The sequence below is a fragment of the Crocodylus porosus genome, unplaced genomic scaffold (assembly GCF_001723895.1).
Source record: "Crocodylus porosus isolate Cpor-Errol unplaced genomic scaffold, CroPor_comp1, whole genome shotgun sequence".
NCBI lineage: Eukaryota > Metazoa > Chordata > Crocodylia > Crocodylidae > Crocodylus > Crocodylus porosus.
The window spans coordinates 4,492,049-4,508,140 of NW_017728938.1; the positions used below are offsets into that span (position 1 = coordinate 4,492,049).

The following is a 16,092-nucleotide window of genomic DNA, read 5'->3' on the forward strand; positions in this document are numbered from 1 at the left end:
GAAGCTATAGTAGGTTAGACAACTTGAGAGGTCAAGGAGTTGGGGATATACTGCAGCTTCAGACTGTAAATGCTTAAATTCCTCCAGCTGTTTCTTGAGGAACAGAAGGATGATTTTGGAGGGATTGGGTTTGACCTGGTGTTAACTCTCCAAGACCCACCCTTTTCTCTACTGCATTGGTAGTATAACCATATCATTTTTGTAGAGATGTGCTTTGAGCTAGTATAAACTTGCCCTTGTTCCTCTGTGCTACTTCTTTTAGGGAAATGGATCTACGAGGTGCTCATTTCCTCCCAAGGCCTCATGCAGATTGGCTGGTGCACTCTCAACTGCAGGTTTAATCAGGAGGTATGGTAATTGCTCAGCATAAGGCAGAACTGCCCTCAGCTTATTCTCCACCTTAACATGCAAGCCAGGATGAATGCAAGTGAGCTGTAGATCTCTTCCATTGAGACTGGTCCTAGCATACTATTCCCTGGAGAGGCCATACCTAGTATAAAAGAAGAGATCTAAAAATCTGTTTCTGTTGTGCATTTGGTGAATTCTGGTGCAGTGACTGAGCCTTGTAAATCTGTCAGGTGTATGCTAGGCTCTTGCTTGATAGTCATGGGTACAGCAAATATTGTATTTCCATGTACATAGGACTTTTCTGCTGTTCCCTCCTTTAGTATCTTGGTAGCAAAATCTACAGGTCCTGTGGAAACATTACTGGCATCTGTAATATATATGGCTCTTTCCAGTGGGTACTACAAGGCCTGGTAGAAGTACGCCCTTGCTGGAGGGTCTGTCCTTCTTGTCCTGGCCATGTCTTCTTTAAAGTTGCTGCACCTGTTTATCAGTTGATGGGCTGACCTGCAAGTTTTCAGTATTTACTTCTTGATGCATGATTCTTGAGAAGAGGTATATATGGGAGAAGATGTAGAGCAGCATAACATGGTATGCTGGTAGAGTGCTGAGTGCATATTTGTTAGTGTTCTTGTTTTGAGTTAAGGGTCACTAGGATGGAATGTGTTTTTAAAGGAGAATATTTGGTATGTAGGAATGTAAATACCACTGAGAGAGGATCTTTGCAGATACTGCTGAGGTGCAGGAAAGTGCACCCTTTTTCTTTTCTTCCCTCCCAGGGAATGATTGGTGAGACCTGTTAAATCAGATTTATGGGGAACTTAGGTGAACTCCTAAAATTTTGGTTAAGGACTCTTCTTCCTCCAGTGTATGCCGCTGAGTGCTTGAGGGTGTGTTCTCTCTGTCCTGTATCTACTCTCCCTTGTGACTGCTGCTGCTGGGTGTGAGGTGCTGTCTCTGCTTCATGTTCATAGTTCATTATGAATCTTTTATCTTGGGGTCTTCTCTTTAACACAGGAGGGGGTTGGAGACACTCCAGACTCATATGCGTATGATGGAAACAGAGTACGCAAATGGAATGTAACCACCACAAACTATGGCAAAGTAAGTACCTCCCCCGAGTCATTTCTGGCTCTGAGAATGCGCAAACCTTTACTCTTGAATCGCTGTGACTTTGGAATTGAGCTTTATCCAGCTGCTATTATGCTCTGGACATCAACAGTGATGTGGAAATATTGAGAGCAAAAGATTCCAGAATGGGACATGCAGCAGCTAACAGAGTATTCAGGGAAGAAGTCAGAGAGAAGGCCACTGGTGCTTTAGAGATGCAAGAGGGGTGCTGCTCTCAAACTACACATGCACCTTCTCCTTTGGGACTTCAACTGGACAAAAAGATACTTTTCCCATTTCTGTTTCTGTTGGGGAAGGGTAGAGTAAGAGGATGGCTTTGAAAGCCTTGTATGTTTCAAAGCAGATGGTTCCCCACATTTTTCTGTGTTCTTGTGTGCGTCATGCAAAATCTTTTCCTGACATTGCAGTTCAATAACCCCAGATGTGATCTTGGGGAGGCAGGATTTTGGCACTGACTTGAGCTCTTGGGGAGAGCATTGCCTCTGTTGGGTCAGTTCAGTGCTTGGGCAGGGCTATATGTACAGCTTACTCAGCTTGCTATTGAGCAGCCCTGATGCAAAAATTCCCAGCCTAATATGGCTGTTGTTGGAGGGCTATTTTTTTTTGTTCTTTTTTTTAAGAGTGTTACTTGCTTATGCCTAATTCTGAGTGGTTCATGGGCTTACTGCAGCCATGGTGAGAGGTCTTCTCTTAGTGATGGAGGAAAGAAAGAGCCTGGCCAGTAGTGTGCTTGTAACAGCCTAGAAATGTATTACATAGCTATATGAGCTGGTACAAGAAGGTCTTCCCCTGCCCTTGTAGAGGATGACAAAATGAAACTGGGAAGTAGGGCTTTCCTTTGGTTTGAGGGTATCTCATAGTAAGATGTCTGAGCTTGTGGAGAAGTCTCTCTAACCAATTCTCCTTCTCTTTCTGCAGTCCTGGGCAGCAGGAGACATTGTCACCTGTTTGATTAACCTGGATGAGGGGACCATTGCTTTCTGCCTGTAAGCATCTTTGTGCTTTCTGCTGCATTGATCAATTCTCTGTAATATGATAAATGTTTTTGCTCTGATCAACACATACTGTTAAGACTTGACCTGAGCTGCTCCTGCCAACTTAGAGATCTTTTGAGCCTTTTGCCAAGCAGCCAGATTGGTATGATGCTTATCCTTTCTTTCAGGTTCCCAGTAGAGTTCTGGAGTCGAGATGGTTTGTCTTCTGAAGAGTCAGCTTTGAGTGATTAATGCCCAGATAAGCCTAGCCTGTGGGTTAGCAGCCCCACCATAAAGACATGTTTGAGCTGCTTAAGGTTATTTGGGTGTTTGAAATACTATCGTTCTTAACTTTGGAGTGAGCACACCCTCTCCAGACAGAGAATTGTTGGAAGGCATTAATGTTGCTGGTCCTCCAACCATGTCCTCACTATTGAGTGAGTAGGTTGTCAGTCTGGGTGAAAGCAACACTGACAGTCAGTTAACCTAGGTTCTAAGCCAGTTAACCTAGGTCGAAAGTACCACCAAATATCCTATTACCATATTTAAATGAATCAAACACAATCCTGAATTTAAGGCAACCCCCAATAATTAGATTCTGTACTTGGAAAATGTATAAACTTGTTATTATTTCCATGTATAGAATTTAATTATTGGAGGATTATCTTAAATTCATTCCCGTCCCCTGCCACTGCTTTTCCCATTGGAGAGGCGGGTAGAATTAGGCAGGCAGCGGGGAGAGCAGTGTGGGGGAAGGGGAAGCAGCTTGTGCCTTCCACTTGTCTCCGCCCCCCGATGCACTCGCGTACGCGCACACACACACACACATGCACACGTCCTCCTTGCCTGCTTCCTTGTACTGGCTCCCTGCACTCTCAGGCTCCCTGCCCCCACTCTATGCTCCTTCGTCCTCTGTCCCCACCAGTGCCCCTTCCTGCCACTTACCCTTGCTTTGGTGCCAGCAGGTTCTGTCTCTGCTCTGGCTCTTGACACAACACCCAGAGCCTGGCCTCAGCTTGGCCTGAGGCAGCAGGAGGGCTGGCTCCCAAGGAGGTGAAGGGGTGGGAAGGAGAGGCAGAGGATTGAGGGGGAAAGGCAGCAGTGGGATGGACCCAAGGTGGTGGTAGGAGGATGGAGCCACTGTAGGTGCCTGCCACACCCCTCACCGCTGCCTCATGCTCAGTTCCAACTTAATGGGAGGAAAAATTGTCATCTTGGAATATGATGTTAACTTCTGAAGTTAACTCTAAACTGAAGATAGTTTAACACAGCTCTGGGGTTCAGTTTATACAGTCACAAGAGGACATCTGCTTTTGAAGCTTTCCCCTAACAGGGAATTTGTTAAATTCTCAAGGCTATAGGTTTCCCTTGATGGTGAATGGATTTTTGTGCCATCCCAGTATTGATCTGCATAAACTCCAGCACAGTCAAGTGTGCAAAAAGGCAAAGTTTTGACTTATAGGAATCTGAGGAATTCCATGCCCTTGGTGAGGAATCTGAGCCCATGGGGCATGATTGAGATGAATGGGGTACTTCATAGCTCTGGTTGCCTGTTTTGGGATGGGCAGATGTGGAAAAATACCATTATTACTTCAGCCTCACTTATTATTTTCAGGATTATCTTGGTGCTAGAAGGGTTGGTGGCTTAAATAAGATTCTGGAATGCAAATCTGCGACTGGGGATTAATTCCATGAAGATGCAGTACTTGGCTTCTGATTTGTATTTCATTATTTCAGAATATGGTATTGTACATTTCCATCTCATTGTATGAGTCGAGAAGAAAAACCTCTGGTGTATTGTCTCCTTCTCCAGATACATTGTCTGTGAGGTGGATGGTTTGTTCTGCTGAATACCAAAACCTCCTTCATGCTTGCTGAACCTCAGGGACTGTTTCCTCTTCTTTCAGGAATGGTGCATCTCTGGGGACAGCTTTTGATAACATCACCAGAGGAGCTGGTATGGCTTACTTCCCTGCAATCAGCCTCTCATTCAAGGAATCTGTGGCTTTTAACTTTGGCAGCCGTCCACTCCGATATCCTTTGGAAGTGAGCGGGGGGTCCCAAGAAGAGCCAACACCTGCACAGCTCTGGATGAGTGGTGCTGCATGTGCAGGCCCAACTACATAGCTGATGAGACCTGCCTTTTGCTCATTCCACTTGGTATGCAATTGGGCAGGAAGGGAATAGGGTGCTGTTAATCATCCCTTTGGCTGGAAGTTGAGGGGGAGTGGCAATACAAAAGGCATGCATGCCAAATCAGCTCTTCCTGGTAAAGACTATCCATTATGGGTTGTATTCTGCTTAAATGTGCAGAGCCTACTAGTAGCTAGTTTTGCAGCTGGCTATTCTGGGTTGCCTGAATCCCTCCAGTGTCTTCTGTATCAAAGTTTAGAACTGCACATCAGCCAAGATCATAGTCCTTCAGTCCAGGCTGTGGGTGCTTTAATGCATCCTGTGGACATAGGAGGAGTGTTGCTGCCTGCACTCTTGCAGAAGGGTTATGAATGGCAGCTGAGGGCTTGCAGTTTGTTCTTTCTTAGGAGTCTCTTGGTATGCCTGTTCTCTGCTTAAAATGTACTTGCGGGCAAGGTGCTGTCTAAGACATGACGAGAGAGCACATGGAATATATAAAGCGGTGCTTACATGGCAGTCGTCCTGCATAGTCGATGGGGCAGAGCTCCTGAAGTGGTTTTTCTAAGGAACAAGTTGCATTCTGGCAGGTGGACTTTCCTTAATGCTCTAGCACTTATCCAGTGGAGAGTTATCGCCCCCTACAGGACCCACCCTGCGCAGACCTGGTAAAGGCACACAAGCTGTTGGGCTACCTGAAGAACGTTATTCGCTTTGGGATAGATGTGGCGGTAAGCTGGTGTCATTGGATGGGATCGTGAGGCAATGATGCTGGGAAATATAGCCTGACAGTAATTTTAAGAGCTCCCAACGCATTTTCTGTCTTCTGTGAGTCTGCCAATTTTAAAGCTCTTAAACTTGGAGGAGGATTAACTTGCTACGGTGGAGGGAGGGACTTCTAATTATTCTATCTTGGGTTATGAGAAATTGTTTGCTTCACACTTTTCTAAACTGGAAAGTATCATCCATGTTATCAACCAACAGGACTGGAGCTAATTTTTCTCATATGGCTAAAACCATACAAGTTATATTTGCAGCTACAGGATAAGCACTTTTTGTATCTTCAGCTTTTCACTGAGTCCCTTAATCCAGCTCCATTAGGCCAGTTTCTGACATACCCATCTTGGCATTAGTTTGCCCCACACTGGACAAATTGTGAAAAGAACCTGCATTCTCCAGGATCAGTCAGGAGAGGAAGCAGAAAACAGCCATTGTTCTGTAACTTCAGAGTCTCTAGAGATTGGAATGAGTAGGCATTGTTCTGGGACTGACTTAGATTTATCAAGGCGACAGCCTGGATTTCTCTTGGATGCCAAGTTTATCCACTGTAGGTGAGTCTGACCTCCCTACGTTCTACATAGAGGATGATGTTGTATCCAGTCCAGTCAGTGGCAAGGGCTAGATCCAGTACAATCTTCTTCATTTGACCTAATCTTTTTCAGAAACACTCATTTAGAATCCTAACAGTTTTGGACAGCTCTCTTCCCCCTTTTCAAAACTGCTTGTTTTCTTTAGTGACTGGGATTTACAGAACTTAAAACAGTTTTATTTTGCATATACAGAGCCAGAAAAAAGCTCCAGCTTTCTTAAACTGTTCTGTTAAATGTGTAGTTTAACCAGATCATATGCTAGTTCAGGGCTATCAGCCAAATGCAGCCTGTGCAGCCATCACATTTGACCCACAGGGCTCCCCATGGGCATGACTCCAGCTGCAGGATAGCTGGATTGGGGATGCACCCCCTCCCTCACAGATGGATCAGGGCTGTGCACCTCCCGTTCCTCCCCACCGAAGGCTGGATCAGAGCTACACCATGCCCCCCCCTTCTTCCCCCTGCACCTGTGGGGCTATGTTGGGGCTGGGTTACCCCTGCCTCCCTCTGTGGGGCTGGATGGGGCCTGCTACACCCACCTTAGATCCATCCCTCGGACTGACTAGGCACTGCCTACCTGGCCTGCCGAGCCAAAAGATTGAGTACCATTGTGCTAGTTTACAGAAGTTCCAGAGGCAAAGATTTCTGTGACATCTTTTACTGGACCAACTGTATAGTTGGGAGAGCTGTCAGACAAGCTTCCAGGCATCAAGTGCCCTTCCTCAGATCACCTACGTCTGGTAATTTCTGTCAGAGAGTACTGTCCTTTACGCTTGAATCACTATAACTTCCGTGTATAGCTTTATCTAGCTGCAAAGATGCTCTGGAGATTTTGCAGTGGACATCAGTAGTGACTTGGAGGAATGAAGAACAGCAGATGCCAGAAGAGGACATATGTAGTGGGTGTCATCTGAGGTGTCACCTAAGAGTGCACTTGATGCCTGAAAGCTTGTCTAGCTGTCCTCCCAGCTATACAGTTGGTCCAATAAAATGTATCACAGAAATCCTTGCCTCATACATTTCCTGGACCATCATGGCTACAACTTTCCAACCCTACTAAAAGTTCCAGTTTACCCCAGTTTGTGGTGATATAGCTAATACCACTTATATGCTATCCTGGTTGACCTGGTATTGGTTTGCTCAGTCAAGTACATAATTACCCCTGGGAGAAACACAAGGTAAGCTCCACAAGTGTAAGCTACCATGAGATAAACTGCATACAGATGACACCTACATTGGTAGCCATTTACTCAATGCAAACAGGCTACCTGTTCCCAACCACCTAGTGGTCTAGCTCTGGCATTTACAGCAGGGTGGGCAAAATGCGGCCCATGGGCTGGATGCGGCTGGCCAGGCCATTTTATCCAGCCCTCGGGGCCCCTAAAAAATTTAGAAAATTAATATTTATCTACCCCTGGCTGCCTGTCTTGTGGCCCTTGATGGCTTGCCAAAACTCAGTAAGTGGCCATCCACCAAAAATAATTGCCCACGGAGGCCAAGTCTACCAGTAGCAGTTATCCAGTGACTCCATGTTCGGAGTGGACGCGCTGGCCTCTTCTCTGGAGCCTTTTTTAAGGAATGGAGGCAGCTTGGGTGCCAACAGAGCTGTAGCACCAGCACCTCTCAGGCCTTAATAGAGCTTTGGTAGGAAGGATCATGGTTATATGGCTGATTACTAGAGGAATTGTCATTGAGATGAGCACAAGATCCCTAGCTACTGTATCATACTTAACAACACAGACTGAGACACAGGGCTTTAGGCTGCCTCTATCAGTTTGTCATCCATCTTTTACCAACACCCTCTAGGAGGAGGAGAGAAAGTGGAATTGTAGCCATGTTGCTCACAATCCTTCCCTCAGATTTTTGTGTAGTGCTAGAATAGGATGAAGTCTGGTTTGTTGCTTAAACAATAAAAACTTTGGGGGGGGTTTGACCAAAATGGAAATTAATTTATTGGTAAAAAACAGAAAAGAACCCTTTATTTTGGGTGGACTGTATCATTTTATTAGACCTAAACTGAAATGTTTAATAGAAAAAGGTTGAAATATATATATATTTTGTTTAGATTTTCTTTCAAATGTTTTCAGTCATAATAGTTCATTCACATTTGCCCAGTTCTCCTAAGCACCCATGGAACCTGTGTATATTTGACACCACTGTTGTCTGCTATTTGCTAGATTAGCATTGACCTTGTCACCCTTGATTTTGTCTATGGCACTTTTATAGGGTGTTTTGGATATGTTCCTTGTGGTGATTTGAGGGATTCCTTTGGTTAAGAAGTGCTTGAGAATAATAGGGAGTGGACCCTTGGGCCCAAGAAACCCTTTTATTGTCCATTGTTCCTGTGTTTATCCCCTGCCCCCTACCTTTTCCAGAGATATGTAATGTTGAATGAAGTAGAGGATGCACCAACAATGGGCCTTCTACCCAGCTATGAAAAGTAGTACCTCTGGATGGCATCATGTTGCTGGGTTGAGTTGCTTTATTGCTCCTTGCAGCATCTCTGTCCTGGGAAATTTCATCCAGTGCTATTAATCTGGCATCAGGACCTCAGCAATCCTCCTACAGCATAAGTGAACAATATCCCTTGGTAAAGGTATTTGGAGGAAATTTTGTTAAATATACCACTGACTTAACAGGTGTTCCTAGTTCTAAATGTAGACAGTGGACACATCCCCACATGCAGGGGTGTGTGGTTGCTCCAACAAAAATAGCATCAGCACAAATGTGTGCATCTGTTTTTTGGTGCTGCTAATTTGCAGTGCAGCAAACGGGTACATGTGTGCTGTGTGCAGTTTGTGGTGCTTCAAACTGCTTTGTAGCATCGCAAATGGCATGTGTGCACTCATGGGGATGTGCTTAGTGTAGCCGTTTTGGGGTAGGGGTTCATTAAGTGAGTTGTGTTTGAGAGCTGAATTTGACTCCTGTATTGGAAGATTTAGAGCTAACCCAAGCACGTACTGCTAAGCTATCAACCATGGGCTCAGGGCTAACTTGGAAAAGTGGGATTGGCCTGGCTGTTTGAGAAATGTGACTCCACAGTGGAAGTGGGTATAGTTTGATTACTGGCGAAGTGTTCCTGAGTCAGAGATGGGAATATCCTGTTTTGAAAAGCTCCTGGTGAGGGCAGGGTAATATATACATGTACTCAACAGGCTTCTTTTACACCTTGCAGCTTCTTTCCAGTGCTAATATCCTCTTTGCAAAGTGGGATATTTTCCTAAGAGACATGCTGAGCAAAGAGATGCTTTTTCCTTTGGGTGTACATGGTAAAGGAGTTGTGGGTGGGTCGGGGTTAGTTCAGTGCTTTATATCTCCCTGGATTTGTTGTTGCAGGAGGGGAAGCTGGTGGAGAAAGATATTTCGACATGGCAGCTACAGGGAGAGCCCACAGTGCTGATTACCCTTGCACACATCTTTAACCACTTTGCCCCTCTCATGGTGAGTTCTGTGTGGCCATTTTGGCATATGCATCCATTTTAGTTGCTCTTAGAGGTACAGCTAAAGTCTACTGCGCTCTCCAGTAACACAGCTGGGAGAAGTGATATGTCTTGACGCCGATAAATTCGCTATCTTGGAGTTATTTGTCTAGGCCAGTGGTGCTTGACATTTTTCCTTAGGAAGCCAGATGGGCAGTGCCATGTCTGTTCATGGGCTGGGTGTGTTTGGTGGTCTAGTCTGGCCCCCAGGGTTGGTGTGGTGGGGCCCCATCCAGCTGTGTGGGGGGGTCCAGGGGGAGCCTAGACCTGATTCAACCCTGTGGGGGGAGGGGTTGTGGTCTGACCCTGATTCAGCCCTATGGGGAGTAGGTGTGATCTGGCCCCAGTTTTGCTGGGAAAGGGGAACAGAGCATGGCCTGGCCGCAAACTGACAGTGCGGAGAGAGGGGGATATGGCTTGGTCCAGAACTGGCTGTGCCAATAGAAGGGGTGTAGGGAATTAGGTAGCAGGGGAGGGTGGCCACTGCTTCCCTGCTGCCAAATTTTCCAATCCATCGGCAGCCCCATGGTTCAGATGCAATGGCTCTTTAGGCCGTGTTTGGCCTACGGACTATAGTTTGAGTATCCCTGGTCTAGACAATTGCAAGCTGTCCTTATGTCTTAAGTAGTCCTTGACTGGTCGCTCCTATGGAATAGCCTGTCATGAAACAGGGTTGATACAGTGGTGTTAGAAGGTGAGTGAAAAGACTTCGCATTCATCAGGGGATGAACTTCTTTAGGGCTTAACTGAATTGCTCAGTGGTGCCAACAAGGATGAGATTTTGGCATGTAACTGATGGCAAGATGCCTTCCTATGGAGACTTTCACTGTTTCACACCCTGAAGTTGGATTTTTCATGGGCTTGGTTTCATGTAGAGTGGTGGTCCAGTTCTTCTTTGTTCTACTTAGAAATTGTAATGCTTTCGGGCACTGCTGGAATGAGCTCAGTTGTTCATGATGGGCAGTCATTGCTAGTCTTGTTTTCATAGCCTGCACCAGTAAGAGCCTATGGTAGTCTCCAGGAAGCTCACTGTTATTTCTTGTCCACCGGCTCACAGCAAATCTAAAGCTTTCAGTTCCAGCCTAAATCCTCTGCTGGTGTCCTAAATTAGGTATCTCCTGCCTCTGTTGGCATACGTTGATTGTGCTGCCCAGAACTACTGACCATGCTTTTTGTTCTCAGTGCAAAGTGTATCTGGTGGAAGATGTACTCATGAACTTCCTGCTGAGTATCTTGGAGCAGGGTGGGGCAGTGGAAGCACATCCTCTCATCCAACAATTACTGGATCTCATGTGGCTTCTTATGGAGGTGAGTTTCTTAGATACTTCCACTCCTGTAATGCTACTGCTCTGATGCAATGATTGACAGGTGTCAGTACCTTAGTTAGATAAGGTTCTTTGGGTAAATCTGATATTTTTTATTAAACCAACTCATATAGTTGGAAAAATTCTTCTTTGCAAGTTTTTGGATATACATACATTTCATCAGTCTGAGTAAGCATCTGCAGTTGGTGTATATTCTTCCTGGATGGAATGAATGGTAAAGAAGCCAGAGGCTGGTATGCATGCAAGAAAGCTAGTCACTGAAGATGTATGTTGAGGAGTCAGTGGGTGAGAGACAGGTTGGGGTCAGGGGGAGGGAAGGGGAGTAAATATAGCTGGTAAATAGTGGAGAGGTACTTGGGGAGTCAGATGTTAGGCAAGCTATAATGAGTCATAAATCCAATGTCTATATTTAGTCCATGATTTTTTATATCCAGAAGACTGATTAAATGAATTTCATAGGCCTGTCTGTGGAAAGGTGTTTTGTAAATTCCCCTTTGAGGATTACGAGTGAGAGATTGGAAAGAGAGTGGTTTTCTTGTGAGAAAAGTGCTCCCCACAAGTAATTTATTCTTATCTTTGGTAGATTTTCAGTGTGTGTTCATTGTGGAGAGCAGTTGTTGTTTGGTCTCTCCTACATATTTTTCCATCAGGGCATTTGGTGCATTTGATGAGATGTATTATATTTCTGGAGGTGCAGCTGTAGGATCCAGGAATCCTCATTATTCTGTTGTGGGGTGTAGTAATTGTTGGGGTCGTGGACATATGTTGGCAGGTGTTATATTTCTTGTCATGGCATGGTCTGGATCCACTCAGTGCCTTTTGGGTTGTAGGAAGTTTGCTTATGGTGATGCGGTTTGTGAGGTTAGGTGCTTGTTTGAAGGCTAGGATGGGTGGTTCTGGGGAAGATCTCTTTAAGAACTGGGTCGTCTTCTAGTATGAGTTGCAGTTATTTGAGGATCTTCCATATAGGTTCCACGGAGGGGTGATATGTCATAATCAGTGGTGTGCGAGTCATGGGTGTTTTCCTTCTGTACTGCAGCAATTCTTCACATGGTATCTGGGTGGCTATTTCGAAAGTGAGATCTATCTGTGTGGAGGAGTGTCTTTGTTGAGTGAAAGCCTTTTTGAGATTTGTGAGGTGGCAATTACGGGTGTTCTCAGTGCAAATTCGGTGCTATCTGAGGGCTTGGCTGTATATTACAGCTTTCTTGTTGTGTTTTGGATGAGAACACGCCAACTGCAGATGCTTCCTCAGCCTGACAAAGGGTATTTATTCCTGAAAGCTTGCAAAGAAGAATTTTTCCAACTATTTGAGTCGGTTTAACAAAAGATATCAGATTTACCCAAAGAACCTTGTCTGCCTACATCTTTAGAGCACCATGGCATGGCTATAACCTAGACCCCTATACCTTAGCTAGACACTTATTAATTTTCTCTGTTCCCCTCCTGCTCTGGTGGTCCAGTGAATGATTTAGATATCTGGAATGTGACCTGATTGCTTGCTAGTTGCAGTCCACAGCTACTTTGCTGTTTTAGCTGCACTCTCTGAACAAGGCAAAAGAATTTGGCATCAGCAGTTGACGTCCCTGTTATGGCTTTTCTTAGTGTCCCATTCTATAGTGCAATGACTGCAGGATGACTTTGTGAGGGAGCTGAGAAGAAGCGGATTTATAATTGGAAAGTGTCAGTTATGGTTAGTTCTTTCTTTTTCCCAAAACACGATCACAGGGTGCTCTCATGAGCCATTGATCTTGATGGAGAGCTGGGAAGTCCTAGCTGCTGTGTGAGGGCCAGGAAAGAGGAGTGAGTGTTGATAGGAACTCTTTAATTTGTAACAAGACAAATAGATCTATTGTTGAATTTGACTTTTCTATCATTGCTAACTTTTAAATAAGATCTAATGTTAAATAAGTTTATCTTTCATTGAAAAACAAGTTTAAATGCCTTGAAAATAAGCATTAAAGTTGCTTTTTATGGGTATACAGAGCTTTTCAGAGGAACAACCAAATGTTACAGTCCAGCGTTTTGTATGAAACTGCAGTGGATATTTGCATTGCACAATTGCCGCCTCGTCAGCTTAATGAAAAATATACCCTAAACTCCCCCACAAATCTGCCCCCAGCTGAGCCAGAGCAGAAGGTCTTTATCCCTTTTTGTGGACCTTATTTGAGCTTGGCTTCGTCAAACATCATCTAAGAAGCCTTTGGTGCTGGTATCCCAGCAAGTTTAGACCTGGAACTGGCAACAGCAACCTACCAGTTGATAGAAGTTGTTCCATAAATTATAAGGTTAAGGAAGTCCATTGGTAGCTGGGTTCACACTTCCCAGGGCTTCTGGGAACAGCACGCTTCTTCAGTTGCACTGGGCTAGCGGGCAGCAGCAGCAGCTGCTTTGAGCCCATCAGTATCATGACTCAGAAGCTATAATGCAATTCCACTTCAGAGTATTCTACAAATTTGTTGAACCCTAGCTCAGGGGCCTGAATCCCCACCTGCTCTCTTGTTGCCATATCTCCCTTCCCAGGGATGAAATTAAAAGCCCCCACTGAATGAAGGGCTGACATAAACCTAGGGGAGCAGATTCTCCTTTTTTTCTTAGCTGTGGACTTAGGCTGGAAGGGACTTTCAGGGGTCGTCTAGTCCAATGGTTCTCAACCTTTTTTGTACCAGGGCCCATTTGTAAGCAGTCTCAACCCAGTGCCCCTCGCTTTTGATCTGCTGCCTCCTACCCCCACACCCCCAGTGTGTGGGACAGGGGAAGGTGTGTTTGGGGTGGTTGGGGGGTGGCAAGCTGGAACTCTACCAGCTTGCAAGGGAAAAGCCACTGTTTCCCATGTTTTTCTTCTTTAAAGGAGAATCCGTTTTTAAAGTTTGTTGATCCAGTTTTTTTGTTCATGACCATTTCATATATTCTTGTGACCCACTTTTTGGTCGCAACCCACATGTTGAGAAATGCTGGTCTATTCCATCCCTCTGCCTAAGGCAGGATCAGCCTTATCCAAACTATCCCATACAACCACAATCTAAACTCTGTGTAAGACTACCATCAACCCTGCCACAACATAGACCTAACAACCTAACCTGCTGTGGGTAAAGCCGGGAAACCACAGCAACCAATGTTCTGCTTCTGTAAAATGTTGTCAATTTATGCTCAAGAGATAGAGACCCACACTCCCTGGTACAGAAGAATGCGAACCCCCCCACAGTCTGTACCAGTCTGACCATGGGGTACAATTCTCTCCTGACCCCAAATATGGTGATTTGGGCTGACCCTGAGCAGAGGGGCAAGACCCTCTGTCCAGGCATGTCAGGCTTCGGTCCCAGCAGGAACATTAGCACACCGCAGTTGAAGTCCCCAGCCTTGGCTGCAGCCAACACCCAAAGCCTCTGGGAAGGCTTACAAGCAACCTAATACACACAGCAGAAAAAAAGGCAGGGGGAGTGGGGACAACCAACAAAGCCCAGAAACATGGAAATTACCCATGCTAGAGCATGGGCAGTTATGCCTAGATAATCCCCGACTACTGGCTGTCCAGCCTCTTCTTGAATACCTCTAGTGATAGAAAGTCCAGTAGGTGACTTATGCTTATGAGTAAGTCAAGTTACTAACAAAAACCACAAGGGAAAGTGGAGTGTAAACATGCTTTGCCCCATGCGACATCTGACTGCTGCTTTTAACTGTCACCACCCCACATGGTATTCTAGTTCCTGCCAAGCAAATGTCGTAATCATGGATCCAGAAGACAGCAGCTGGTTTCAAAACAAACTCCTTCTGACTCTAAGAGACATTTCTGTTGGTATGCACTTGCTTCCACTCTGCAGTATGCTGTCTGTTTCCAGTGAATGTTTTTCCATCTTTCTTAGGAGTATGAAGTGCATGAATGCCTCAAGCAACTGCTGATGTCCCTGTTGCGGGCATACAGGTTCTCTCCCATTGTCCCAGACCTAGGCTTACAGGTACGTGACACTTCTGAGCCCCTAGAAGCAATGACTGGCCAGGATTTACTAATCCTGTTTTGACCAGGAATTATTATTCCTGTCTTTGTGTGGGTAATTCAGCTCTTTGGCCAGTTCTGCACTATGCAGTTAATTCTGCTTCTCTTATCTCTTTAGATTCACTATCTCCGTCTCACCATTGCAGTTCTGAAGCATGAGAAATCTAGGAAATATCTGCTCAACAATGTCCTGTATCCTTTGCATTTATTCTTATCTTGTGTGCCCTCTAGAATGTGCAGTTAAAATCTCCAAGACCCTGGCCAACTGCCAGCAAAATGCCTCCTTGTCTCTGTACACAATGTGATGTTTTGGGAGGCTGTTTCATGGGGTTCTGATATCTAGGGGAATAGCCAGTGCTGTTCTCAGTGGAGCCTTATTTTGAAGAAGGAAGGGTAGCTTATGGACCTTCCTGTTGGAGAGGTTTTCCTGACCTATGTTGCTGCTTAGCTTGTACACATACAGAGTCTCTGTATCCTTTTGACTGATTTGTGGTAGAATCTGAAAGATTGTACAAGATCAGTTTTCACAGCCATTGCCTGATGCTTTGGCAGCTGGCTGGATTCCTTGGGTATCTGAGCACCTCCTGGAGATTCCATTGTTTGGAAAGTGGCTTACATGTCTGCCTTCTCTCTGGACTGTGGAATTGCTTTCCTTTCTGCTGAGGTTCTCTGTGCAGTTGAACAGTTCCCTGTCATCCTGCATGTGCTCCCAACCAGATAGTTGTGCTTGTGCCTTAACTTGGAGCAGCTTTGATGTGCTTCGTTCTGTTGTGTTCTTCTACATTAAGAGCCCCTTGCGTGTGGAAGAAGCTGGTCTGCAGGAGCTCATTCCTACCACCTGGTGGCCAAACCGCTTCACCAAAGAGGTATGAAGAAAAATACCTCTAAAGGCCTGACAATTCCATATAGTGATCCACCCTGGCAGGGAAAGCTCTTACACACTTGGAAGCTGTATGAGTTTGTTCCCCATTCAGTAGTAGCTGTGGGCTTGGGCTTGAGTCCTGAAGTGCTCTGTTTGGGGCAAATTGTTGTTGCCCTTCTGGGCATTATAAGACATTTTTATTAACCTTTCTTATTAATGCTGTCTTCCCATGTAGGGTAAGGAAAGTAAGGAGGTGAAGGAAGAGAGTGCTGAGGAGAGGCTGAGACGGCGTGCATATGAGAGAGGTTGCCAGCGGCTCAAGAAACGCATTGAAGGTCTGAGAAGGGAAAGGGAACTCTGCCTACCTAGTGGCTTAGGTGGGCAGTGGTTAAATATGTGCCCTTCAGCTTAGGGAGAAAAATCTGCTCACTGTCTTGATGTCCTGTAGGCTGCTTAAAGTCCAGCTGCACTCCCATCTGTCC

The 16,092-nt window shown here is 45.4% G+C and overlaps 1 protein-coding gene across 4 annotated transcripts in view; it reads left to right on the forward strand.

Moving 5' to 3' along the window:
• RNF123 (ring finger protein 123) overlaps window positions 1–16,092 on the forward strand; it is a 170,791-nt gene that overhangs the window by 57,314 nt on the left and 97,385 nt on the right. For all 4 annotated transcript variants that reach the window (XM_019547488.1, XM_019547486.1, XM_019547490.1 and 1 more), the window contains exons 7-17: window positions 263–348; window positions 1,363–1,449; window positions 2,395–2,462; window positions 4,358–4,483; window positions 5,197–5,311; window positions 9,287–9,391; window positions 10,612–10,737; window positions 14,618–14,710; window positions 14,867–14,940; window positions 15,497–15,614; window positions 15,846–15,945. In XM_019547488.1, the coding sequence (XP_019403033.1) occupies window positions 263–348; window positions 1,363–1,449; window positions 2,395–2,462; window positions 4,358–4,483; window positions 5,197–5,311; window positions 9,287–9,391; window positions 10,612–10,737; window positions 14,618–14,710; window positions 14,867–14,940; window positions 15,497–15,614; window positions 15,846–15,945 (1,098 nt within the window). The remainder of the gene's footprint in view (window positions 1–262; window positions 349–1,362; window positions 1,450–2,394; window positions 2,463–4,357; window positions 4,484–5,196; window positions 5,312–9,286; window positions 9,392–10,611; window positions 10,738–14,617; window positions 14,711–14,866; window positions 14,941–15,496; window positions 15,615–15,845; window positions 15,946–16,092) is intronic.